This window comes from Schistocerca serialis, chromosome 1 (genome assembly GCF_023864345.2).
Source record: "Schistocerca serialis cubense isolate TAMUIC-IGC-003099 chromosome 1, iqSchSeri2.2, whole genome shotgun sequence".
NCBI lineage: Eukaryota > Metazoa > Arthropoda > Insecta > Orthoptera > Acrididae > Schistocerca > Schistocerca serialis.
Window position 1 is genome coordinate 843,092,186 of NC_064638.1, and position 26,028 is coordinate 843,118,213.

Below are 26,028 nucleotides of genomic sequence, written 5' to 3' on the forward strand. Positions count from 1 at the left end.
GGCTATTACAACGAAACGCAAGGAGAAATCTGGGACTAGTAGTAAAGAATTGTGTAAAATGTTAGATAAAGGGTAAAATAAAGTGCAGAGGAGTTAAATGATAAACTAGAGGCTAATGTTACTACCTTAAAAGGGCAAATACATGTTTTAGAACGAAAATTTAGATTTCTTAGTGAGGATATTGCAGGGAAAGTTATTGAATTTGATACATAACTAAGAGAACTGTCACATTGGTAATGTGATGGTTACTCTACATCAAAACTCGATATACAATCTCTCACATAAAATTTCAAATAGAAATTGCGCGCTTAGCGTTACATTTATGGTACGGTATATTGTGATAAAACTACAAAGATTTAAATCGCTTGCTCAATTTTAATGCTCCGTTTTCAACGTAAAAAAGAAGGTAAGAGTAATAAATGTAAAAAATTTACAAAAGAAAATGTAATTCAGGAACTAATGGCATAATTTAGAAAAATCACAGTTCGGTAGTCGTCAGGTGAAATTTCTTGGTCATATTGTGTCTGCGTCAGAGGTTCTACCTGCTCCTTTCCATAGACAAGCAAACAGATTAGAGTAGTTCTTGAAATAATCAATTTTTAGAAAAGATTTCTAAGAATGAATATTTAGGCTATACCATGAATGTGTGCATTACCGCAAACAAGACTCCTTGGGAATGAGATACCCAAGCACGGGCAAAACTTGAATGTGTTAAGCAGGATCTTCTGGTAGCACCTCTTCTGTCAAATCCAGACACAACTAAAGAATTTTTGTCTAAGTTCAAACAGTTCTGAGATGAGTCTTAGTAAGGAGCCCTTCCAAGAAGCTGAAGTGGATGGAGTACTGAAGCATCGTACCATCGGTTTCGACAGATGGGAATTCACTAACTGTGCTTGCAATTACTCAGTCAACTTCACGCTCTAGCCGTTGTGAGGAGTTTCATGACGCCCTAGAGTTACTGTTTGGTGTGATGACAAAGGTTTATTTATGTTAATCATCAAGCACTGGAATGTCTGAAGAGTAAAAATGAACCAACGGTTGTTTAGCTGGTTTGGTGATATATCTAAAATCGTTCAGTTTGAAAATTGTGTATACATGAGGGCAGGATACCGCTGTCGTTGTCGCTCTTACAAGACCACCTCTAGAACTGAATCATGAAACAGGGGAAAACTTGAAAAGAACAATTTTAGTGTCATGTACTTACAAAATATTGCTTTTGATCATTATGTTATTGGCGCACTTACAAAAATTGCTAAGAAGCCAGACAGAGAACAGGATGGAAAGAAGTTAACGAAAAATGGAGAGGCTAACAAAATGTTCTAATTATTCGGTGAATGTTGATATTTTGTTCAAGATGAGAAGTGGCGGGAATTGTCAGTGAGTTTGCATTTCTGATGAGTTAGTCAATAAATTGAGCTGTTATCACTTTGGTGCAGGAGAATGTGTTCACAAGCTGCATGGAACATCTTACTTTCTTAGTATGGAGAAGCGTATTTACAAGGTTTTGGTTTCATGTAAGCCCTGCCACAAGGCGAAACCGCCAACGGTGTCGCATCATGCACATTTATTTCGGATTATTCCATCCCCATTGAAATAACTTGCTACATGTCATCTGTCTGATCCTCTCCTGAGACCTACTCAAAGGTATTCTGATTTTTAGCTGCTGCTGAGTTCACTTAGTCTCGCTAACATCATTGAGTAGAGCTACAAACCAGTCTGTTGTGTGATCATTTCAGCAATGTTTTCAACGCAGATTTGTTCATTTGTGATAATGCCCCACAACGTTGTTTGGAGATGTGATTGGCACAGTAGAACAGGACAAACGATTTACATCCTTTCTCATCACCCTTCGTCTAATCTCTCTGCGAATGTCATGAAGGATCTTAATAAACAATGCAGGCTATATTGGAAATTTGTGGTAAGAACTATGGGACCAAACTGCTTAGGTCATCGGTCCCTAGGCCTATGCACTACTTACTAGCGTAAACTAACGTATCCTAAGGATGACACTCACACACACACACCTGCCCGAGGGAGGTCTCGAACCTGCGACGGGGGGAGCCTCGCGAACCGTGACAAGACGACGCAGACTGCACGGCTACCCCGCGCGGCAGGCTATATTGTCAACAATGTCACAGATCTTGCAATTCCTATCTGCATACATTTGAGTAAGTGGTCAAAAAGTTGCCGAATGATTTTATATTCTTGCCACCGATCTTAGCGATGCATAACCCATTTCCAGCAGATACTATCAGAGAGGGTACAACGCTCCTGATTTCCAACAAACTGAGACACAGTGATGTAATGAGATTAGCTTTTTAAAACGTTAAAAAGCCTGCAGAGAGGCATCAATGATATGGTCAGACATAAAAGATCAGCAGAATAGTTTGCAGGCAGACAGAAGGTTTGAGTAAACTTGCACAAACTGTCCCGCAAACAACATGCATTTCGTTTCCTTCATGTGAACATTAGTTTTCATTTGAACACAGCAACTTCCTGGAAAATTTCGTACCTGTATGCTGAACATTTTAGAAAATGACGGAAATGTCTATACTAGATGGGACACATGAAAGAAAGTCACACAATAACGACATGAAAGCGATTGCGGTACTGTAGTGAGATACTACTCTGGCATTCGGGAAGTGCGATGCTCATTTTCCTGTACATCCAACCTGATTTAGAAAATTCTTCATTTTCCAAAAGTCATTCATAAGAAAAACAACAGGATATCGTCGACCACGTCATGGCCCGTTTCCTTCTCCTTCTCTTGTAACTGGACCAGTACTCCATATCCAACGACCTCGATGTCAGGATTTTGCTTTTAAATCACTTCCCCCGAGTTTTTCTGTTCTTGTTTTAAGTGACCGACAATCGCCACAATCTACTCAGAGAGTTCTCGTCCTCGCATATCGAAGAGAAAAGGTTAATATGGTATTTGCAACCTACAGGATCATCCAAGAAAAGGTATCAGAAACAATTTCGCTTATTGAAGGTTGTAATGCCTTGATAGTACTGGGAGCAGAAAATTGGTTGAAACAGAAAGTGAACGAAATCCTAAGTTCAGATTGTAATATTTTTCGAATGACTGGTTAGTCGCCAGTGGTAACAGCGTATTTATTGCAGAAAAGAATTCGATTATATCTAGCGATGTGATCACTGATCCCGGATGTGAATTAATCTGGGTGAAGTTAAGTGACGAAGGTCGATCAAAATGGTAATCGGTATTTTTATAGATCGCCTGGGATAGAAACTGTAGTGGTAGAGCGTCTCAGAGAGAATTTGCAAAACGTCTTTAGCAATTTTCCTGATCATGCCGTTGCAATAGAGGGTGACTTCAACTTACCAGGTATAGACTAGGTCAGTAATGCAGTCGAAACTGGTCTCAGAGACACAGACTCATGTGATATTATTCCGAATGTCTTGTCCGAAAACTACTTCGAGCAGATAATTAGAGAACCAGCTCGTGAAGGTAACGTGTCAGACCTCCTCGCAACAAAAAGACCAGTACCTATCGAATCAGTAATGTAGAGTAATGTATCCGTGATCATAAGGCTGTAATAGCAACTATGGCTACAGGTCTTACAAGGAATGTTAAGAAAAGTAGGAAAATGTTTTTGTTCAACAAGAGTGACAGGGTACAAACGGCACAATCCATTCAAAAGCATCGGTTAATATACCTTAGACAAATATGTTCGGACAAGTCTTGAGGGGTGGGAAAGACCAACCGTGGTTTAATAGCCGTGTTAGAAAACTGCTACGTTATCAAAGAGAATTTCATCATAGATTCAAGAGAAGTCAAAACCTATCTGATAAACAAAAGCTCAAAAAAGAGAAAAATCACATAAGGAGAACAATGAGAGATGCGTTCAATGACTTTCAAAGTAAAATTTTGCCAACCGATCCAAGCAAAAACCCTAAGCGGTTCAAAAACCTCTCTCTCTTCACATACTCAGTGAACATACTGCATGGAAACGGAAGATAACAGAGAGAACGCCGAAATGCTGAAATCCGTCCTCGCAAAATGTTTCACCGTGGAAGATTGTAAATCGGTCCCTCCTTTCAGTTACCGTACGTACGTCGAAATGACAGCCGATGGCGAAATATAAAAGCAACTACAATTGCATAGCAGCAGAAATGCATCAGGACCAGATGAGAGAGGAACCTGCTCCCTTTCTAGCAGCAGTTTATTGCAGGTCGCTGGAGCAACGAAGGGTACCTAACGACTGGAAAAAAGCGCACGTCATTCCCAGTTTTCAAGAAAGATCGTAAAACAGATGCACATAATTATAGGCCTATATGGTTGACGTCAGTACTAACCATGTTTTATGCTCAAGAATTATGACGTTTTTAAAGAACTAAACCTCCTCTATTGTAATCAAGATGAATTCCGCAAATAGAGATCTTGCTAACCTCAGCTCTCTCGGTTCCTGCATGAGATCCACAGCGCTGTAGACAACGGCCTTCAGGTTGATACTGTGTTCCTTGACTGCAGGAAGGCATTTAAAACCGTCCCGCACTGTTGTTTACCGGGAAAAATACGAACTTACGGAGTACTGGACCACATTTACGACTGCGTTGAAGACTTCCGTCCGGACGGAACTCTAAACGTTGCGCTTAACGGAACAAAATCGAAACTGCCTTTGCAGGTAGTTTCCACAGTACGCCAAAGAAGAGTAGTAGGACCGTTACTGTTTATCATGTATAGGAATGATCTAGCAGAAAGCGTCGGAAGCTCTTTAAGACCGTTTGCGGATGACGCGGCTATCTATGAGAAAGCAGCAACGCCAGAAGACAGTAACGATTTGCAGAATTACCTGCAGACTGTTGATGAATGGTGCAGGCTCTGGCAGTTGGCCCTGGACGTAAGTAAATGTAACATATTGCGTACGCATATGGAAAGAAATCCATTACTTTACAACTACACAATTTACGTTAATGATCGAAGCAGAGGAATTGAATTAAAATTTGCGCTTGCTTGTTCGGCAGAAATGCTAACCATTACACCACCTCAGTACGATGGTTAACATTGCTGCACGAACTACCTAAGGTCTTAAAGATCTTATAATCAAATGTTTCCCTGAGATATTTAGATCTCTTTTTATTATCTACGATAATGATCGAAGCAGACGAAATGAATTAAAATTCGTACCGCTGCCGGGACTCGAACACGGGTCCCCTTGCATTCTAGACAGAATTGCTAACCATTACTCCAGCGCAGTCTAACAGCTAATTTTTCTACACGAACTATCTAATCAAGAAGACCCGGGTCCGAGTCGCGGCCACAGCACAATTTTTAATTCATTTCGTCTGCTTCGATCACTATCGTAGATACTAAAAAGAGACTTAAATGTCTCAGGGAAACATTTAATTATAAGATCTATAAGATCACCGATGGTACAAGGACGTCCCATTACGTCCAATGCTGAGGTCCTTGCCAATATCAGAGAGCCCTGGCAGTAGTGACAATATGTAAGGGAAAAGTGAATTGAAGTTTGTGTTGGGGAGGGCAGTCAGCTTAGTTAGTTCGTGCAACAATGGGAGCCAACGTACTGCGGTGATGTAATGGTTAGTACTTCTGCCCAGCAAGCAAGAAGACCCGTGTTCGGGTCCTAGCCACCGCCCAAATTTTAATTCATTTCGTCTGCTTCGGTCATTATCGTAGACAATAAAAAGAGATTAAAATGTCTCAGGGAAACATTTAGCTAACTACACTATTGATTACAAATTGTTGGAAACAATATTCATCGTAAAATATCTAGGACTAACTATCCAAGTGGGATGATTACATAAAAGGCAGCAGTAGAAAATCAGATTCCACGCTGAAATTCCTAGAAAGAATCTCAAGAAACTGTAACTCATCCACAAAGGACGTGGCTTAAAACGCGCATTCAACCGATTTTTGAGTGTTGTTCATTAATCTGTGATCTTTATCAGATAGCACTGATAGAAGAGATAGAGAAGATACAACGGCATCGTTTAGCCGGCCTGGGGTGTTACGGAGATGCTCAACAAACTCCAGTGGCAGACGTTACAAGAGAGGCGTTGTGCATCGCGGAGACGTTTACTATTGAAATTTCGAGAGAGCACTTTCCTGGACGAGTCGGACAACATATCACTTCCTCCCACATACACCTCACGGAATGACCACGACGATAAAATGGGAGAAATTACAGTTAATACAAAAGCTTACCGAGAATAATTCATCCCATCCACCATTCGCGAGTGGAATAGGGAAGGGGGGAACAGTAAGTGCTACGAGAAGTTTCCTCCGTTACACACCGTCAGGTGGCTTGCAGAATACGATGTAAGTGTAGATATACAGGGTGTTACAAAAAGGTACGGCCAAACTTTCAGGAAACATTCCTCACACACAAAGAAAGAAAATATGTTATGTGGACATGTGTCCGGAAACGCTTACTTCCATGTTAGAGCTCATTTTATTACTTCTCTTCAAATCACATTAATCATGGGATGGAAACACATAGCAACAGAACGTACCAGCGTGACTTCAAACACTTTGTTACAGGAAATGTTCAAAATGTCCTCCGTTAGCGAGGACACATGCATCCACCCTCCGTCGCATGGAATCCCTGATGCTCTGATGCAGCCCTGGAGAATGGAGTATTGTATCACAGCCGTCCACAATACGAGCACGAGGAGTCTCTATATTTGGTACCGGGGTTGCGTAGACAAGAGCTTTCAAATGCCCCCATAAATGAAAGTCAAGAGGGTTGAGGTCAGGAGAGCGTGGAGGCCATGGAACTGGTCCGCCTGTACCAATCCATCGGTCACCGAATCTGTTGTTGAGAAGCATACCAACATTTCGACTGAAATGTGCAGGAACTTCATCGTGCATGAACCACATGTTGTGTCGTTCTTGTAAAGGCACATGTTCTAGCAGCACAGGTAGAGTATCCCGTATGAAATCATGATAACGTGCTCCATTGAGCGAAACTAAAATGAGCTCTAACATGGAAATTAAGCGTTTCCGGACACATGTCCACATAACACCTTTTCTTTATTTGTGTGTGAGGAATGTTTCCTGAAAGTTTGGCCGTACCTTTTTGTAACACTCTGTATAAGGGGCGATCAAAACGTTTCCGTTCAAAGACCGTGCGGTCCAGAATCGGTATGCGAATCAGGCAAATCGCCGTCAGCATTGAGGCAATCATGATACCGACGCACCAGATTGAAGATACCCAAGTAATAAAATCGAATGTGGTGCTGCGTGAAGAAATCTGTAACAGCCTGTTTCACATCCTCAACCGACGGAAATCATCCACCCTTCAAGCTCCTGTTTTAGGATCCGAAGGCGTGACAGTCGCATGGGAAGAGATCAGAGCTATAGGGTGTTGCTCGAATGTCTCCACTTGCCCATAATGGATGAGGATGGCCTCCCAGATAGATATGCGTCTCGTGGCGAATCGCAATCAGCACGGAACTTGGCGCACCATTCCACAACGGTGGTTTTCCACAGACATGCTGCCTCACACACATTCTTCATTCTGCGAAGGACGTCTACCGGTGTTTTCCCTCTGGCAGCCAAGAAAAGAATAATAGCACATTGTTCCTGATTGCATGCCTTTTGGAATAATGTCGCCTTAGTTCGCTTTCCCGCATTTACCACTTGCGCGTCAGAAAGACATGAATGCCACACTAATTCCTTGCCTACATGTCAGTGCTAATGTACTCGCATTTGAATCGCGCTATTTTACTTATACGCTGAAGCAACATACAGAAAAGGGATCTTTCTATCGCCCCTTGTATGTGTAGACTTAAGCTGTGCAGCGCACTCATAGCTGTCTGTGTTCACGAGAAATAAGTTCTCTGATGGCGGAAAGTAACTATTTGCTCACCAATTTCCTCTGGGTTTACGACGACGAAGGCGTCTTCAGAGGGCATATCTGCAATGCTGATCTCCCTTTGCTCCTGCATCCAGGTGATCGTTGTCAGTGTGGAGACGTCCATGTCATCTCGGGTCATCAACATGATGGGCACCCACCACAGCTGCTTGTCCTTGTTTGGTGCATCGTGGGGCCTCTCCCGTAAGAACATATGCTGTAACACAACGTGCACCATTTATGTACTTAATTGTGTAGCCCATTCAAAGAATGAAGGCAGATGTACAACATAGATTTAGTAAACTAACAGGGCCAGCTGACTGTGGTGTCTCGTGAAACCTACTGAAGCTGGACCCGGAGTACAGTTTTAAGGAATAGAGAAGTGATATTAGTAATAACACAAATTGCCCGAGACTGACAGTAAAAGCATTCTGGAAGTGACAGAGAGCACGCATAAAAACGTATATGCGACAAGCAATAGTGAACTATTATCACTGACCATACGGACGTTTACCCGTCGTCAGTGGACAAGCTACTTCCAAATTCGGAATTTTAAATTTTTGGTAAATGTATCATTTAGAGCTGTCTTTCTGGGGTTGATAATTATATACCAGGACTTCACATATTTCCCAAAGTGTTTCGTGTCAATAAGGAAAAGATTCCAGGACGTTATGATTCGTGGGCCTTTAATTTATTGAGGAGTTTCATTGCATCTTCAGACTTAGAATATTTTGGGTTGTTGATAGAGTAAGGAATTTTTCGTTTATTTCGACAGAGAATGATTCTGCGACAGTAAAAGAAAATTTTGTGTGACAACTGCGAATATTTCAGAGGATAAAAGCCATTCGATATTTCTTGGCGAGCATCAGTAATGTTTAGAGGAAACTTTCAGTTGTGGAGCTTTGTCGCTTCTGTGACTGTGTATGCAGCTACCTGAGGCTTTATCACAACATTCCTCAAAGTTCCTGAATATTCATGTGATATTTGCAGAGACGGTTATTGTCTTTGTAGATATTTCGCTTAATGTACCAATGTTACGAAAGAATCATCAAGGTATAACAAGAGTACTGATGTTTTTTTCATCACACAAATATATGACAAATAAAAGGCAATATAACATCGAATTTGACACATAAACACAAATGAAGGCAGAGGGACACACTGAGACAAGTGAGACATTTAGTAAATTTTCTAGTCAAAAAAGTTTGAAAGCAGACTCAGTTCCGACACAGTGCAACGTAAGGCTATGAGATAGAAATTTGCGTGAAAGTCCAATGAAAATGTTTTTGTGTGTACCACCAACTCATAGAGATTTCCAGAACAGCACAGATGTAACAAATTGTCGCAGAATGTCATAATTGAAATTAATGGCTTGATAAACTACAAAACATATGCACCAATACTTGTCTTAAAAATAGAAACAAGGGCTTTCACCAAAACCGCATGCAAGAAACTTTTTCAGAATGTAAATGGAAATGATCGTAAGGCGTCAGTGGCCGGGAGTTCCCAGGCGGGAAGTTCGGCCGCCAAGTGCAGGGCTTATTGAATGCTACGTCACATTGGGCGACTTGCGCGTCGACAATGGGGATGAAACGATGATGAGGACAGCACAGTACCCAGTCCCTGAGGGGAAAAAAATCTCCATCCCCAGCCGGGAATAGAACCCTGGCCCCCGGGCGTGGCACTCCAATGCGCTGACCATTCAGTTAATGGGGCGGACTTTTTAAGTATAATTAACCTTAACCTGCCACGGCAATTATTTCTCTTGCGAGATTTACAATTTATGTGGTGTTTGCACTGAAAGGAGTAACGCTCATGGGTTTACTAAATTAACTACCACAGTGATTCCAGCGAAGGGTCTGAAATCATAATGTAATTCATTGTAACGCACTAAAACATATCGCGAAATTTTGACTCTAGGAGTTTTTTCCGAACCATTAGAAGGGTAGTCAACCTGGTATCTATGCCTACTTGTAAACAATTTCAGTTGGCTTCGTGAAGTAAACGTCGCTGTCCTTGGAGGTAAATGATCGGTATGGTATAGCAGAATATCATGTCATGGGAACAGTTATGACAAGTGTATCACTGGACACCAATAACTGTGTTAATCTCCATCAGTGTTAGAGAGCAACCCATTACAAATGAGGATGGACACGTGGTAGCAGCACCGTGGCTGTCTATCCCCAATAGCGCAACGTTGTGCGGCCTATCTTCAAGAGAAGATATCTTGGCACTTAAATGGGCGATGCAGCCCAGTACGTTCTGTGCTGACGTCATTGCGATGCACTGCAGGTGTGTATTGGCCATGGCGATCCGCCAGCTGTCTTATTTTAAAATCTGCAAACACCGCCCTTGGAGTAGCGAACCGGTTATTAACAAACTGTTAATGTTGCGACGGGAGGCCAGTGTTCTTGGTCCTTATAAGTGCAGCCAGCTCCATCGATATGACACAACGAACTTTTTGTCCGAGGACAAAGCTAAGAAGAGGACGTTCCAACTAAATCAGACTACATGAAACGTCGGATAAAGTTTAGTTTCGAACTCCAAGTAATATGGAACGGACATGGTGCGAAAGATTTTGATAGTGCAACACAGTTAAAGGCCAATATTCTGCTCTCACTAGTTGATAGGTAACGTACGACTGCAGGAGGTTCAGATACCGCAACAACGGTGATTCGTCATGGGGCAGATAACTGTCGCGGTGTGTAACGACAATATCACATAAACTCATTTAACTCAAACCTTATAAAGTCGTTAGAGTTAAACTATTAACCTTCAGTATCTACTATCAGTAAACAGGATTTGAACTGTTTACGAAATAGATATGTGGTAGTACTGAATCGTTTCATTCGGAATAGTTTCACAATCCGCGTCTTTATTATGCATCTTGCATACTTGTCGTTCTGGTTTTCGTGATACATGTTGCTCATTTCGAGTTACTAGTGTCATCTGGTGAACAGATTTGTTTGTCTGTAAATATCCTTTGCTGTTCAACCCTACGTTTAATCATGAGTGGTTGATGTGAGTGCCCGCATCTCGTGGTCGTGCGGTAGCGTTCTCGCTTCCCACGCCCGGGTTCCCGGGTTCGATTCCCGGCGGGGTCGGGGATTTTCTCTGCGTCGTGATGGCTGGGTGTTGTGTGCTGTCCTTAGGTTAGTTAGGTTTAAGTAGTTCTAGGTGACTGATGACCATAGATGTTAAGTCCCATAGTGCTCAGAGCCATTTTGATGTGAGTGTTTCTACAATTCAAATGTTTTGTCAGGCACTCACAGCGTGGATGGTCTAAAATATTGACAACTTAACTTGGTGGGGTAGTTTATCAGAGCCAAAGATAAATACTATGTTCATATTTTGTGATGCCGTAATCGGAGTCAACGTAACTCTCTCCACAACACTGCGACTTGATAGTGGTACCATTTTGGTTAAAGCCACGTTCGACACTCTTGCCACTAGCTGGGTACTTCTCGTGAACTGGTTCGTTCCAGTCTGGATTCAGTTAGTTCAGTATTTTACCTTAACTTGTAGACGCGAACTGTCTGCTCTGTGTGGATATTAGTTTGACACGATGGGCGCTATGCCATTCCGTATTATGGTCATTTTAAATACTTTTATGTGGGAGAGCAGTTGGATAGTCTCGGCTTTGTGTGAATTGACCATCATACCGCGTATTCGGAGTCAGGCGCCTTCAGCATTCTGACCTCGTTTCTTGTTAAATCTGTTTGCTTAGTAATACCAGTGTTGCGTGAGAAATTTTTCATGAAGTTCAGGCGATTTCAAATGATCTTCCTTTGTGCTTAGCGTCGTGACACATGTCTACCATGTCACTATATACTCGGATCTAGTAGTTTATGCATAGTGCTTACATGGTTTCTTGTAGTCCATGAGATTCTGTTTCGAACAAACCCCAACAGTCGTCGACAATTGTTGCCATTAAGCCTTCCTTAGATTTTTAATAAAATGTTTCAAATTACTTCCACTTCCAATAACAGCGGTTACGTACCATTACTTTTGTTATCTGCTCGTTTTAATTGTCAGCGGAGGTAAAATAAGTCGTTTCTCACTTTCCCTTATCGTGCGAACGTGTGTGAATTATGTGATATTTGTGATGACTGTGTTTGAAAGCTTAGTCTCTCCGAAGCGAGTCTGAATCCAACCTACGTTCCGTGTATCCTTGTAGGTCAGTTATAATAATAAGGGACCTCCAAGCAAAAGTCCTCGGTAATAATGCGTTCATATATGTAATTTGGATTTCTGTGCGATAAAAGTGTTGTAAGGGTCTGTTGGTGAGGATCCCACGTGTTTGATTTGTTTCTACAAATAAATGGTCACCGTTCATTATAAAAGGTTTCAATGTAACTTCCTGGCAGATTGAAACTGTATGCCAGACCGAGACTCGACCTTTGCCTTTCGCGGACAAGTGCTGTACCAACTGAGCCACGCGAGCACGACCCATGTCCCTTCCTCACAGCTGTACTTCCACCAATACCTCGTCTGCTACTTTCCAAACTTCACAGAAGCTCTCCTGTGAACCTTGCAGAACTAGCACTCCTGAAACAAAGATACTGCGGAGACATGGCTTACTCACAACCTGGAGGAATCACTGTGTTCCGGTAACTGATTTTCTATCACCTGATCTTCTATTGTCCTACATGTTCTTAGTCACAAGTGAGAATTATGCATACCACGTGAGAATTAGGGCTAACCTAAAAGTGAGAAACCGTACGCAAACATGGTTGTTGCTTAATCCATTGTGCTATTTGACTAATTAGTTTCACGTGTTGTTGGGCCATATCCGTTGCCTGTTCAATCTCTGATCCAAGCATGCTCACCGACGAACGTAGCGCAACTGGAAATTCACGTAATCATCTATATTGAAGTGGGTATTAGATCCGCTATTCGCTTTGCCGCTGCATTGCTAGACAAGCAAAGAGAAAACGTGACATTATTAAACCGAAGGACGTCTTTCAGCACCAGACACATATTCCATCACTGTTAGAATCATTGTGAGTTGTAGGCATATGAGTGTGTTACATTCCTTAAAAGCAGCACCTCAACTGAACATCTTGTTTGGGAAACATTAGCGGTTGTACGGGAGAGTGGAATAGGATATTTTCTGCTCGGCGTCTCAGTCTAGTGACCGTTATTAAGATCACATGGAGGTATGCGGAGTAGAGACATCTATAAGTAACTTCAAGCATTATCTTTTGGTTTTGTTGTTCCGCGCCATGAGGTTGGGTTTTGTGCAGCATTTGTATACATAGAAATAATCAGCAACTAGTTGAATAAAATTAATTTCTTAACCGCTTTCGAGCAGTTAGTGCCCTTCTTCAAAGGGTTATACTGTACGTAGCGCATTATTTGCGACTGTCAACAATAAAATCAATGCAACAAAACACCGTGGTCATGTGCTTCATAGTGCCCGTACAAAAAATGGTGTAAAAAAGCACTTCATGTTAAATTTGTTTCCTTAATAATGCCTGTGTTGTGTAGGAAACACGCAGGGAACGTCCGCCTCGGCTACACAAATAAGTCGGAGGTGACAGAGAATTGCATCATCGAAGAATACCGATCATCTTCTTTATACCATTTGTGTAAAGGCGCTATAAACCACATGACCACGGAATTCTGCTGTATGCATGTTATTGTTGACATTCGCAAATAATGTGATAGGTATAACCTTCTGGAGAAGGGCACTAAGTACCCTAAACCGATTAAGAAATTAAATTTCTTTTTGGCAACTAGTTGCTGATTATAGAACGAGGAATACCACCTTATGCAAGACGCCTTTGTTCTCTTTTGTTTCACCCAGACATGTTTCAGCACTTTTTGTGCTGTCTTCAGTGGGACATTTTTTATTTTCTAACTGTAAAATTGTTGTTAGATATTAACATTTAGCGAAACTTTTGGTACATGATATTTACAATTGTGAATGAATAATTGTTGTAAAATATTGTACATCATTTGTTCGTAGCTTACAGTTGAGATATGTATTAACGACCTGACGCACTGTGTGATGTTTATAACATTATGTCAAAGTTTTAATTGGCAAAAGGGTGGATGTATGCATTAGTTTACATACCTTACGTGATGCATAAACTAAGCATACATCCACCTTTTGTCAATTAAGGTATAAATAGAACTTTGACATAATGTTATAAACAACATACAGTACATCAGGTCGTTAATACATATCTCAACTGTAAGCTATGAACAAATGATGTACAATATTTTACAACAATTATTGATTCACAATTGTAAATATCATATACCAAAAGTTTCGCTACATGTTAATATCTAACCACAATTTTACAGTTAGAAAATAAAAAATGACCCACTGAAGATAGCACAAAAAGTGCTGAAACATGTCTGGGTGAAACAAAACAGAAGAAAGGTATCTTTCATAAGGCGGAATTCCTCGTCCTATTTTCGTAGCAGGCACGGACATAAGAAGAAGAACTGCAACACCACAAGATGATTAGTTGCTGATTATTTCGATGTATATATCTACACTTTCTGAGAATTAATAGGATACTAAATTTGTATGTATATTTAGATTTATACATTTAAGTATTTCGATGTATATATCTACACTTTCTGAGAATTAATAGAATACTAAATTTGTAAATATATTTAAATTTATACATTTAAGTGCTTTATAATAAATTAAAGGTACTTCATCTACATCTACTTCGAAAGTATTGATAGTTCTTAATTTACAGAATTTCATGGTGAGTTAAATTCCACATATCTTTAAAAATAGTTATATAAAGTGTGTACTCTTAATGTGCAATTCTTCAGCCGTGAACCACTATGTATGTACTTTAAAACGGTAGATCTTCTACTATGGAACGTGTCATATTTACAAATGAACTGAGTTTTTTACTGTCTTGACAATTTTACATTTCCCGAATATGACAACTTTAGTTATTTTTTGATAGCTTTTATTTAAAAATGTGTTTCATTGAATTGATTTTTGATAATATTCTGCGTACCTTGATTTCCCTTACTGATTTTTTGGATTTCGCAGGGTAATAATGTAACAGATAGACTATTGAAAATTAACACACTTTGTACGCTGCGATCGCAGTGGAGGGACTTTTGTTGTTACAAGATGACTGGTATGAACAATCTTTTGCTCCCATCATCTGATCTAGGAGAAAAACATAGATAATGGAAGATGGGAGGAGGGGGTTGGAAGGCGACCAGAATTCATACCATGGCTGACATAAAATATATAAAATTCCACTTATCTTGGGGAATTTGTTATAAAATCGCCTTGTTACATCACATGAAGTCCCACATATACATGCTTTGATAAAAATCGAGTTGATAAAATGCACAGTCAATAAAAAGGCACGTAGATCGTAAAATCTAGGAACAATAAAAGTGTCTACTCTGCGATCGCGAAGTACAGAGTCTGTTCATTTTAAACCATACGTTCGCCCTACAGAACTGCATGTTTACCCTACAAAATAGACTGTTAAATACAGTGCTGGCAAGAGTTTCTCGACTGTAGCACTTTTAAATTACAGTAGATTATTTGTTCCTTGGTACATGACCATTTAGCACCTTGGAATACTTTTTCACATTTGGAAAAAAAATTACTTTTCTGGAGTATTTTTTATGATTTTCGGAAAGACTGCAGCACATTAAAAGTCAAACTGTTACTTAAAAATAGAATAAGAAAATACATCAAAATTCAATTGCAGAGCTGCCTGGAGGGGGAAGTCTGAAAAATATTCCAAGATACAACACTACACTCTACTCAAGAATTCTTCTCCCATAATCAGCCGAATGATATATTTGTTTCGGAGCGAAAAGTTTCCTACTCGTCATTTTCTGGCGAAGTGTCTGGACCCCAAAGGAAGATGACAGTGAGGACTTTGTGTTCCTGCCGTACGCTGGACCGCCAACATCCAAGATCGCTGTAAAATTGGACTAGCATAATGTAAAGACAGTTATCCTCTCTGCGAGCAAAACTAGGGACATGCTTGGTAGCATGAAGTATGCTTTAGGACTAAAAACATCGGGCGTGTAAGTGTATCTGCCTGTACACCAGCCAAACGCTCAGCCGGCCTGTGTGGACGAGCAGTTCTAGGTGCTTCAGTCCGGAACCGTGCGACCGCTACGATCGCAGGTTCGAATCCCACCTTGGGCATGGATGTTTGTGATGTCCTTAGGTTAGTTAGGTTTAAGTAGTTCTAAGTTCTAGGGGACTGATGACCTCAGATGTTAAGTCCCATAGTGCTCAGAGCCATTTGAACCGGCCAAACGCAGCTCTGCAACTCACAGAGATGTGCACAACAAGCTAGGAAAGTCCACCTCGGCTACACAAAAATGTCGGCGTTGGAGAAGAATAGCATCTTCGAAGGAAACACGCTCAACTTCGAAGACAAAAAGGTTTTATGTCGCGCCAGGGGTTTCTGGGATTCCATAATGAAGGATTTCCTAGAGACCGAAAAGCTTACGTTCGCCGATCAGCACAGTTTTAGAAAGCATCGCTCGTGTGAAACTCAGCTTGATCTTACCTCACGTGATATACTACGAACTATGTATAAAGGTAAAGGTAGATTCCATAGTTCTTAGAGTTCCGAAAAGCATTTGATAGGATACACCTCTGCAGACTGCAATGAAAGTACGAGCATAGGAAATGGGTTCCCAGAAATGTCAGTGGCTCGAAGATTTCCACGGAAGTGTAATAGGATTGCTGTTATTTTCCATGCACATAAATGATTTGGCGGTCAGGGTGGGCAGTAATGTGCGGGCGGTGAGATGTCAAAGATGGGTGACAGAAGGATGATACGAAATGGCTTCAACAAAACTTCCAGTTAGTGTGATGAATAGGAACTAGCTCAAAATGCAGAAAAATGTAAGTTAATGCAGATAAGAAGGAAAAGCAAACCCGTTATCTTCGGATCATATTGGCACTGTCCTGCTTGAGACAGTGACGTCGATAAACATCTGGGTGTAACGTTGCAAAGCAATATGAAATGGAACGAACAAGTGACGATTGTGGTAGAGAAGGCGAATGGTCGACTTCGCTTTACTGGGAGAAGTTTTGGGAAGTGTGGTTCATCTGTAAAGGAGACTGCATATAGAACGCTAGTGCGACCTATTCTTGAGTACTGCTCGAATGTTTGTTCTACACCAGGTGGGATTAAAGAAAGACATCGAAGCAATTCAGAAGTGGGCTGCTAGATTTGTTATCGGTAGGTTCGAACAACACGCAAGTGTTACGTAGGCGACGCTCTTTTCGAGAAACGCATTGAGAAAATTTAGTGAACCGTCATTTGAAGCTAGCTGCATAACGAAGCTGCTGCCACCAACATCCATTTCGCGGAAGGACCGCGAAGATAAGATACGACAAATTAGGCCTCATACAGAGCCATATAGACAGTCGTTTTCCCCTCGCTCTATCTGCGAGTGGAGCAGGGAAGGAAATGGCTAATAGTTGTACAGGGCACTCTCCGCCACGCACCAAGGCTTGCGGAGTACGTATATAGATGTAGATTTAGAGGCGATATTAGCAAAAATCCCTAAGGAGCGTTCCGTGGTCAGAGCGCCAGCAGCGGACAGGAAGAATCGGCAACGCAGATTGCAGCCCCACCCCAACCAGCTCTATCGCGGCCACCTCGAACTCTCACTGCCGAGCGCTCACAAATTGTCATGCCTGCTCAGATCCCGGGAGATCAAAAACACGACCGAGAACGATAAATAGTAGTGTCCCACAGCACCCAGTCAGATCCCCAAAAAGTGATAAGAAACTAGTCGAAACGTCGTTTCGAAACTAAAATATTACTCGCTTGATTTTTCGAGACGAATTCGTCAGTTCAGTTGGTAGTTTTACGGGAAGGTGTCGTCGTTGAGTGACTGTAGGAGGACACAAGATGACTTGAACAGGATTTGTGATTGGTGTAAAGAATGGCAGCTAACTCTAAATATAGATAAATGTAATTAATGCAGATGAATAGGAAAAAGAATCCCGTAATGTTTGAACACTCCATTAGTAGTGTAGCGCTTGACACAGTCACATCGATTAAATATTTGGGCGTAACATGGCAGAGCGATATGAAGTGGGACAAGCATGTAATGGCAGTTGTAGGGAAGGCGGATAGTCGTCTTCGGTTCATTGGTAGAATACGACCTATTCCTGAGTACAGCTCGAGCGTTTGGGATCCCTATCAGGTCGGATTGAGGGAGGACATAGAAGCAATTCAGAGGCGGGCTGCTAGATTTGTTACTGGTAGGTTTGATCACCACGCGAGTGTTACGGAAATGCTTCAGGAACTCGGGTAGGAGTCTCTGGAGGAAAGGAGGCGTTCTTTTCGTGGATCGCTACTGAGGAAATTTAGAGAACCAGCATTTGAGGCTGACTGCAGTACAATTTTACTGCCGCCAACTTATATTTCGCAGAAAGACCACAAAGATAAGATAAGAGAGATTAGGGCTCGTACAGAGGCATATAGGCAGTCATTTTCCGCTCGTTCTGTTTGGGAGTGGTACGAGGTACCCTCCGCCACGCACCATATGGTGGCTTGCGGAGTATGTATGTAGAAGTAGATGAAGAGAAAGACTGCATTCACGTATCAGAGATCACTTAAATTGCTTCGAAAATAAAGTAAGCAAATTCGGTTGCAATACAGGGTGTAACTAAAACGTGTGGTCAAACTTTCAGGCAACATTTCTCACACGTACATAAATGAATTGTTTATATGGACATTGGTTTGGAAAAGCTTTCTTTCCGTGTTAGAGCTCATTTTTCACTTCTTTTCATAAGCACATAGGTCATGGGAAAAACACGGAAACGGAATGTATCAGTGTTACATGCAAACTTTTCTTACGTCAAAAATACCCCCTTGGTTACTTTTGGTTAGAATTAGCAGTTAGTTCAAATTCTTAGGTTTACTTCCAGTGTCTGTCGTTCCAATTGAACGAAGGAAATACTGACATGTGAGACACTTCAGTGCTTGTGTTGACATGAAATTAATTTCATTGCTTATGTTGACATGTGACAAGCTTTTCTGAGGTACTAGCTTCACGCACGTACCATCCATTGTTTAGTGTTCATCACAAATTTTGTTTGCGTACAGAGCAGTGAAGTGTTCTCACATACGGAATTTACGGATGGCCATTTGCTGTAGGGATTGGCAAATGGCAATGGTCGTGGCGTTCAACGTTTCTATGGGGAGAGATTTCCAGGTCGACTGTGCCCCGATATGACGACGTTTGAAGCAACTGATTGTCGTCTTAGGGAACATGTGACTTTTAATCCTATTACCCGCAACTGAGGAGGGCCTAGATGGACGAGAACATCTCAAGCACTCAAGCAGAGGACGTACTTCTTCGTGGAGTTGACGAAAATGCTAGTGTAAGCGTAAGCAGTTTGATGCGACAGGTAATGTTGACCATATGAATGTCTGGTGAGTTCTACATGAGCAACCGCTGTATCCGTACTATGTAGAGCCTGTGCAGGCACTAGCAGTAGCTGATTTTCCTGCTCGAGCACAGCTCTGCGAATGGTTCAGTCTGCAATGTGTCAACGCCATTGTAGTGCATATATGCTTTTCACGGATGAGGCTTCGTTTCAATGTGGTCAAATTGTAAATTTTCACGATGAGCACGCATGTGCTGTCCAAAGTCCTCACGAAATTGTAGAACCACATCATCAACAAATATTTTCTGCCAACGTTTGAGCGGGAATTGGTGGTGGTAAGTTCCTATGGGACCAAACTGCTGAGGTCATCGGTCCCTACACATACACACTACTTAAGCTAACTTACGCTAAGGACGCACCCATGCCCGAAGTAAGACTCGAACCTCTGACGAGGGGAGCCGCGCGAACCGTTGTAAGGCGCCCTAGACCGCATGGCGGGCGGACATTGGTGGCTGTAAGGACTCGTGTTATTCCACCCAGGCTCAACTCAGAAACATACAACAGCTTCTTAGAGCACACGCTACCTGTTCCGCTTGAACATGTGCCTTTACGACTGCGACAAAACACGTACTTCATGGACGCTGGAAATCCTCCTCATTATATTAATTGTAGGCTTCTAAATAATATATTCGGTGACATATGGATAGGTAGAGGTGGGCCAATTCGTTAGCCCCACGCTCTCCTGACCTAAATCCACTTTCCTTTTATTTGTGCAGCACGTGAACAGTCTTGCGTACAGAATTCCGGTACGAGAGTCGTCGTGCCCGTGTTGTGGAAGGCTGTGAAACAATATGCAATTCTCCAGGGATACATCAGCTCTCCGAGGAGTCTATTAGACGGCGGATTGATGCATATATCTTTGCTAATGCAAGGCATTTCGAACAATCCACAGAGGCTAATGTTTCATACTATGCTGATACCTTCTTTTCCTGTGTGTTTTTCATTGTTAATGTGTTGAAGAGTTGTAGAAACTGAGCTCAGACATGGAATCTTTCTGAAAACCCAAGGAAATTCTGGTCTTCCGTAAAATCGGTAAGCGGGTCGAAGGCTTCCATCCAGTCACCCACTGATCAGTCTGGCCTGGCAAAGGAAGACAGCAAAACGAAAGCTGAAATTTTAAATTTAGCATTTGAGATATCTTTCACGCAGGAGGATCGTACAAACATACCGCCGTTTGAGTCTCGTACAGATTCCCGTATGGAGGACATAGTGATAGACACCCCTGTGGTTGTGAATCAGCTGAATGGGTTCAAAATAAATAAATCGCCAGGTCCTGATGGGATTCCAATTCGGTTTTACAGGGAGTACTCCACTGCATTGGCTCCTTACTTAGCTTGCATTTATCGCGAATCTCTTGCCCAACGTAAAGTCCCGAGCGATTGGAAAAAAGCGCAGGTGACGCCTGCATATAAGAAGGGTAGAAGGACGGATCCTTAAAATTACAGACCGATATCCTTAACATCGGTTTGTTGCAGGATTCTCGAACATATTCTCAGATCGAATATAATGAATTTCCTTGAGACAGAGAAATTGCTGTCCATGCATCAGCGCGGCTTTAGAAAGCATCGCTCCTGCGAAACGCAACTCACCCTTTTTTCACATGATATCTTGCGAACCATGGATGAAGGGTATCAGACGGATGCTATATTCCTTGACTTCCGGAATGCGTTTGACTCGGTGCCCCACTGCAGACTCCTAACTAAGGTACGAGCATTTGGGATTGATTCCCAAGTATGTGAGTGGCTCGAAGACTTCTTAAGTAATAGAACCCATTACGTTGTCCTCGATGGTGAGTGTTCATCGGAGGTGAGGGTATCATCTGGAGTGCGCCAAGGAAGTGTGGTAGGTCCGCTGTTGTTTTCTATTTACATAAATGATCTTTTGGATAGGGTGGATAGCAATGTGCGGCTGTTTGCTGATGATGCTGTGGTGTACGGGAAGGTGCCGTCGTTGAGTGACTGTAGGAGGATACAAGATGACTTGGAGAGGATTTGTGATTGGTGTAAAGAATGGCAGCTAACTCTAAATATAGGTAAATGTAAATAAATGCAAATGAATAGGAAAAAGAATCCCGTAATGTTTGAATATTCCATTAGTAGTGTAGTGCTTGACACAGTCACGTCGATTACATATTTGGGCGTAACATTGCAGAGCGATATGAAGTGGGACAAGCATGCAATGGCAGCTGTGGGGAAGGTGGATGGTCGTCTTCGGTTCATTGGTAGAATTTTGAGAAGATGTGGTTCATCTGTAAAGGAGACCGCTTATAGAACGCTGGTGCGACCTATTCTTGAGTACTGTTCGAGCGTTTGGGATCCCTATCAGGTCGGTTTGAGGGAGGACATAGAAGCAATTCAGAGGCGGGCTGCTATATTTGTTACTGGTAGGTTTGATCATCACGCGAGTGTTACGGAAATGCTTCAAGAACTCGGGAGGGAGTCTCTGGAGGAAAGGAGGCGTTCTTTTCGTGATTCGCTACTGAGGAAATTTAGAGAACCAGCATTTGAGGCTGACTGCAGTACAATTTTACTGCCGCCAACTTATATTTCGCGGAAAGACCACAAAGATAAGATAAGAGAGATTAGGGTTCGTATAGAGGCATATAGACAGTCATTTTTCCCTCGTTCTGTTTGGGAGTGGAACAGGGAGAAAAGATGCCAGTTGTGGTACGAGGTACCCTCCGTCACGCACCGTATGATGGATTGCGGAGTATGTATGTAGATGTAGATGTAAAAACAAACTGTTTCCAGACCCCTGACCATATAACATATTTTCTTGCTCTGCGTGTGAGGAATATTTTCTGAAAGGTTGGCCGTAGCGTTTTCTTACACCCCGTATAGGTCTTTTATTTAGTTGTAACGAAGTGCCTTTGGTACAGGGAAATAAAGCGTTTGCATTAACTGTTGGACGGTTGTACGGACCTGTTCGATGTCTGCGGTGTGCTCGTCGTAGTTGCGAGTCACGGTGACGACGGGGAAGCGGTCGGGCCTGAACCACGAGTCGACGATGTAGGCGACCAGGATGGGCTCCAGCAGAGTGCCCTCTCGCCAGGCCACCTCCGTCATCACGTTGAGCAGGTCGTCCTCCGTGAACATCTTGTACTCGCTGCAAACCACGACAAATATGTCAACGCACCACGCCTAAACCACTCTTCCTCACACTAAGATGAGCGGGTCACCTGTGTCACGGCGAGAATATCTGCTTCTCCTTTTCTGTTAGTTGAAGTACAGGGTGATTCAAAAAGAATTCCACAACTTTAGGAATTTAAAACTCTGCAACGACAAAAGGCAGAGCTAAGCACTATCTGTCGGCGAATTAAGGGAGCTATAAAGTTTCATTTAGTTGTACATTTGTTCGCTTGAGGCGCTCTTGACTAGGCGTCAGCGTCAGTTGATGCTAAGATGGCGACCGCTCAACAGAAAGCTTTTTGTGTTATTGAGTACGGCAGAAGTGAATCGACGACAGTTGTTCAGCGTGCATTTCGAACGAAGTATGGTGTTAAACCTCCTGATAGGTGGTGTATTAAACGTTGGTATAAACAGTTTACAGAGAATGGGTGTTTGTGCAAAGGGAAAAGTTCTGGACGGCCGAGAACGAGTGATGAAAATGTAGCACGCATCCAGCAAGCATTTGTTCGCAGCCCAGGAAAATCGACTCGCAGAGCTAGCAGAGAGCTGCAAATTCCACAATCAACTGTATGGAGAGTCCTACGAAAAAGGTTAGTACCTGAACGTCAACTACCCGAGGCGATGGATCGGCCGCCAGGCAGCCCATGACAGAGCACTTCATCACTGGCCTCCAAGAAACCCTGATCTTACCCCCTGCGATTTTTTCTTATGGGGGTATGTTAAGGATATGGTGTTTCGGCCACCTCTCCCAGCCACCATTGATGATTTGAAACGAGAAATAACAGCAGCTATCCAAACTGTTACGCCTGATATGCTACAGAGAGTGTGGAACGAGTTGGAGTATCGGGTTGATATTGCTCGTGTGTCTGGAGGGGGCCATATTGAACATCTCTGAACTTGTTTTTGAGTGAAAAAAACCTTTTTAAATACTCTTTGTAATGATGCATAACAGATGGCTATGTTATGTTTCTTTCATTAAATACACATTTTTAAAGTTGTGGTATTCTTTTTGAATCACCCTGTATATTATTTCCAACAAGTTAAAATTTACCTTGTTCTCCATACCGACTGAGATTAATCTCAAATTTACATAAATACATCATTCATTAAAAAACTGTCATGTCACATACTCATCATCGAAAAAGATTATCAAACAAATGCCCCAAATTACAGTTGTAAAAGTAACGATAATTTCAGTCCAAGTTTGACCAACAGACTGGTCAGTATCTTCTGAGGTTAGCACAAGCTACCTTACCAATACCACTCATCTGCAATGGTATTATCAAAACGGCGCACTTAAGCCACTTACCAAAATCAACTAGGTGTAAAATTCACACCATAATAAGAATTTTTGTTATCTGCTAAAGACTTTAGTTACAACTGAATAAGGCCATATTTGATTTGTTTGATAAAACAAAGACACCTTTTATTCAGATGTAACATAGATCTTAACCTAAAATCATTAATATAATATTAATATCGATTGAGGATTAAAACATCAACAACATTAAAGAATTATAGTTATTCCCGTTGCGTACACCTTCGATAACTCACAACCATATTACCACATTTCAGCCAAACCAAGACATCGAGCTATGTTACAAATTAATCTGTTACTACAACCTTCTCTTTATGCTCCCATTCGTTGAGTTCACCAACTCACAAGCAAACTTCCAGTTTACAACCTGATCTAGGTTCAGCGCCATAGAGTTCATTACTTTTGAATAAAACCTGTAATTCTCTGAGTTATATATTTCGATTTGTTTAAATGTTGAACCCCAAATTTTGACTAAATAAGACTGGTAGAAACATTTTAAATATCTTTTGCAGTTCTTACTTTCTAATAAATCAGTTCTGAATTATTTTAAAATATATTACTCGCTGTCATTTCATTTTTCCCACTCTGCTCCTGCTCGGTATCAAAACCTACCCTCATTTCACTAATACTTACCTCGATGGGACATTAATAAGACACAGGCCGACTTACTAAAAGACATAATGCCCCAACGGGAACGTGCCCACGATCGTGTAGTCTAAAAAGCTTCCTGCCCACGAGAAGTCTGCTAGACCTTAATTTAAAGAAGAAATTTCCAATAATGTATGTTTGGAGCATAGCATTGTATGATAATGACGCATGGACTGTGGAAAAGTCGGAACGGAAGAGAATCAAAGAATAAGAGATGTGGTGCTACAGAAGAAAGTTGGAAATTAAGTTGACTGATTAGCTAATGAATGAGGAGATTTTTTGCAGAACCGGCGAGGAAAGGAATGTATGAAAAACGTTGACAGGGACTAGGGACAATATGACAGGACATGTGTTAAGGCATCAGGCAACAACTTCCTTGGTACTAGAGAGACAGGTGAAGATGGTAAAAACTGTAGGGGAAGGCAGGGATTGGAATACATACAGCAAATAATTGAGGACGTAGGTTACAAGTGCTACTGTATTGTGATACGAAAAGATACAGGGGAGGAATTCGCGGCGGGCCGCATCAAACCAATTAGAAGACTAATATGACACAAAAAAGAAGGAAAGGATAAGATGAAGCGGATGTTCCCAATCATGTCGGTGGTCGTTGTCTTGCTATAATGTGACTTCTGGGGTGCTCTGGAGGAGTGGTAACGCTTTGACATGAACAGTTACCCACTGCACCCGTTAAAGCTGAGAGTGGGGCAGTTTTGTACAACTAAGATCGTCAATCATAGTTCTTGTCAGTACCCTAACATCCTGCTAGTAGCTCATGCAGGACAGTTTTTCGCCATTCATGCTGAGGCATGACGTGAACTGTCGACCCTTCAGTGCACATTGAACGCATTAAAGCCTCCTATCGATCGTCAGCAAGGTCGGGTATCGGTCTCGTTTGTTCCATTAAAATAAGGCCATCTGCATACTGTCTTTCTGCGTACGCTCCGTAACATCGCAACAGACGATTGGCAGCCCTTATTTTCCTGCGTATCTCGGACGTTAACATCAGTCTGTTATAGACTGTAGTGTTTCTAGCAGTATTTATTACGCCCGGGAGGATGTAGAACCCACCTTCAGTATAGTCCTATATTTAAACATAATACTGCGCAGACACACTCGTTTTAGACTTTAATACAACCGCCACGCATTGTCTCTCTGAGACGCTGTTCCCGTAAACAACCCCTCCAAGCGAGTTTCTACCGACCAACTCATTAATGTCTTGGTACGTCACTACAGTCCTCAGAATAGATCCATAATGAAATCTGTCTTTAATGACTTCATCGTCGATTGCTCATGAAACGTTGTTCAACCTTTCGTCCTTTCATAAAAAGAAACCTCTGCCTCTTGGTTTGTATGCCATAATTGGTATTAAAATATCTCACAGATTTCTTTCAATACTTCAGTCTCCTTCTTTCAGTCCAGAAACGACTTCTTCGCTCCCAAAGACGTACACATGGTGAAAGAGAGTATAAGAAGTTCTTAAAAATTTAATGGGGCTAACTAATGGATATACGGTGTCGCTATTTGCGCACGTGTGTGTGTGTGTGTGTGTGTGTGTGTGTGTGTGTGTGTGTTTGAGAGAGAGAGAGAGAGAGAGAGAGAGAGAGATTTTTGGGGGCGGGCGAATAAGAGAGGGAGGAAGACAGGAACGGAGTGGTG

The 26,028-nt window shown here is 41.9% G+C and overlaps 1 protein-coding gene across 1 annotated transcript in view; it reads right to left on the reverse strand.

The window, feature by feature from the left end:
- LOC126485007 (aminopeptidase N-like) overlaps positions 1 to 26,028 on the reverse strand; it is a 260,634-nt gene that overhangs the window by 114,123 nt on the left and 120,483 nt on the right. Inside the window, exons 10-11 of the mRNA XM_050108615.1 lie at positions 22,197 to 22,380; positions 7,857 to 8,058 (exon numbers count right to left, since the gene is read on the reverse strand). Coding sequence (XP_049964572.1) covers positions 7,857 to 8,058; positions 22,197 to 22,380 — 386 coding nt within the window. The remainder of the gene's footprint in view (positions 1 to 7,856; positions 8,059 to 22,196; positions 22,381 to 26,028) is intronic.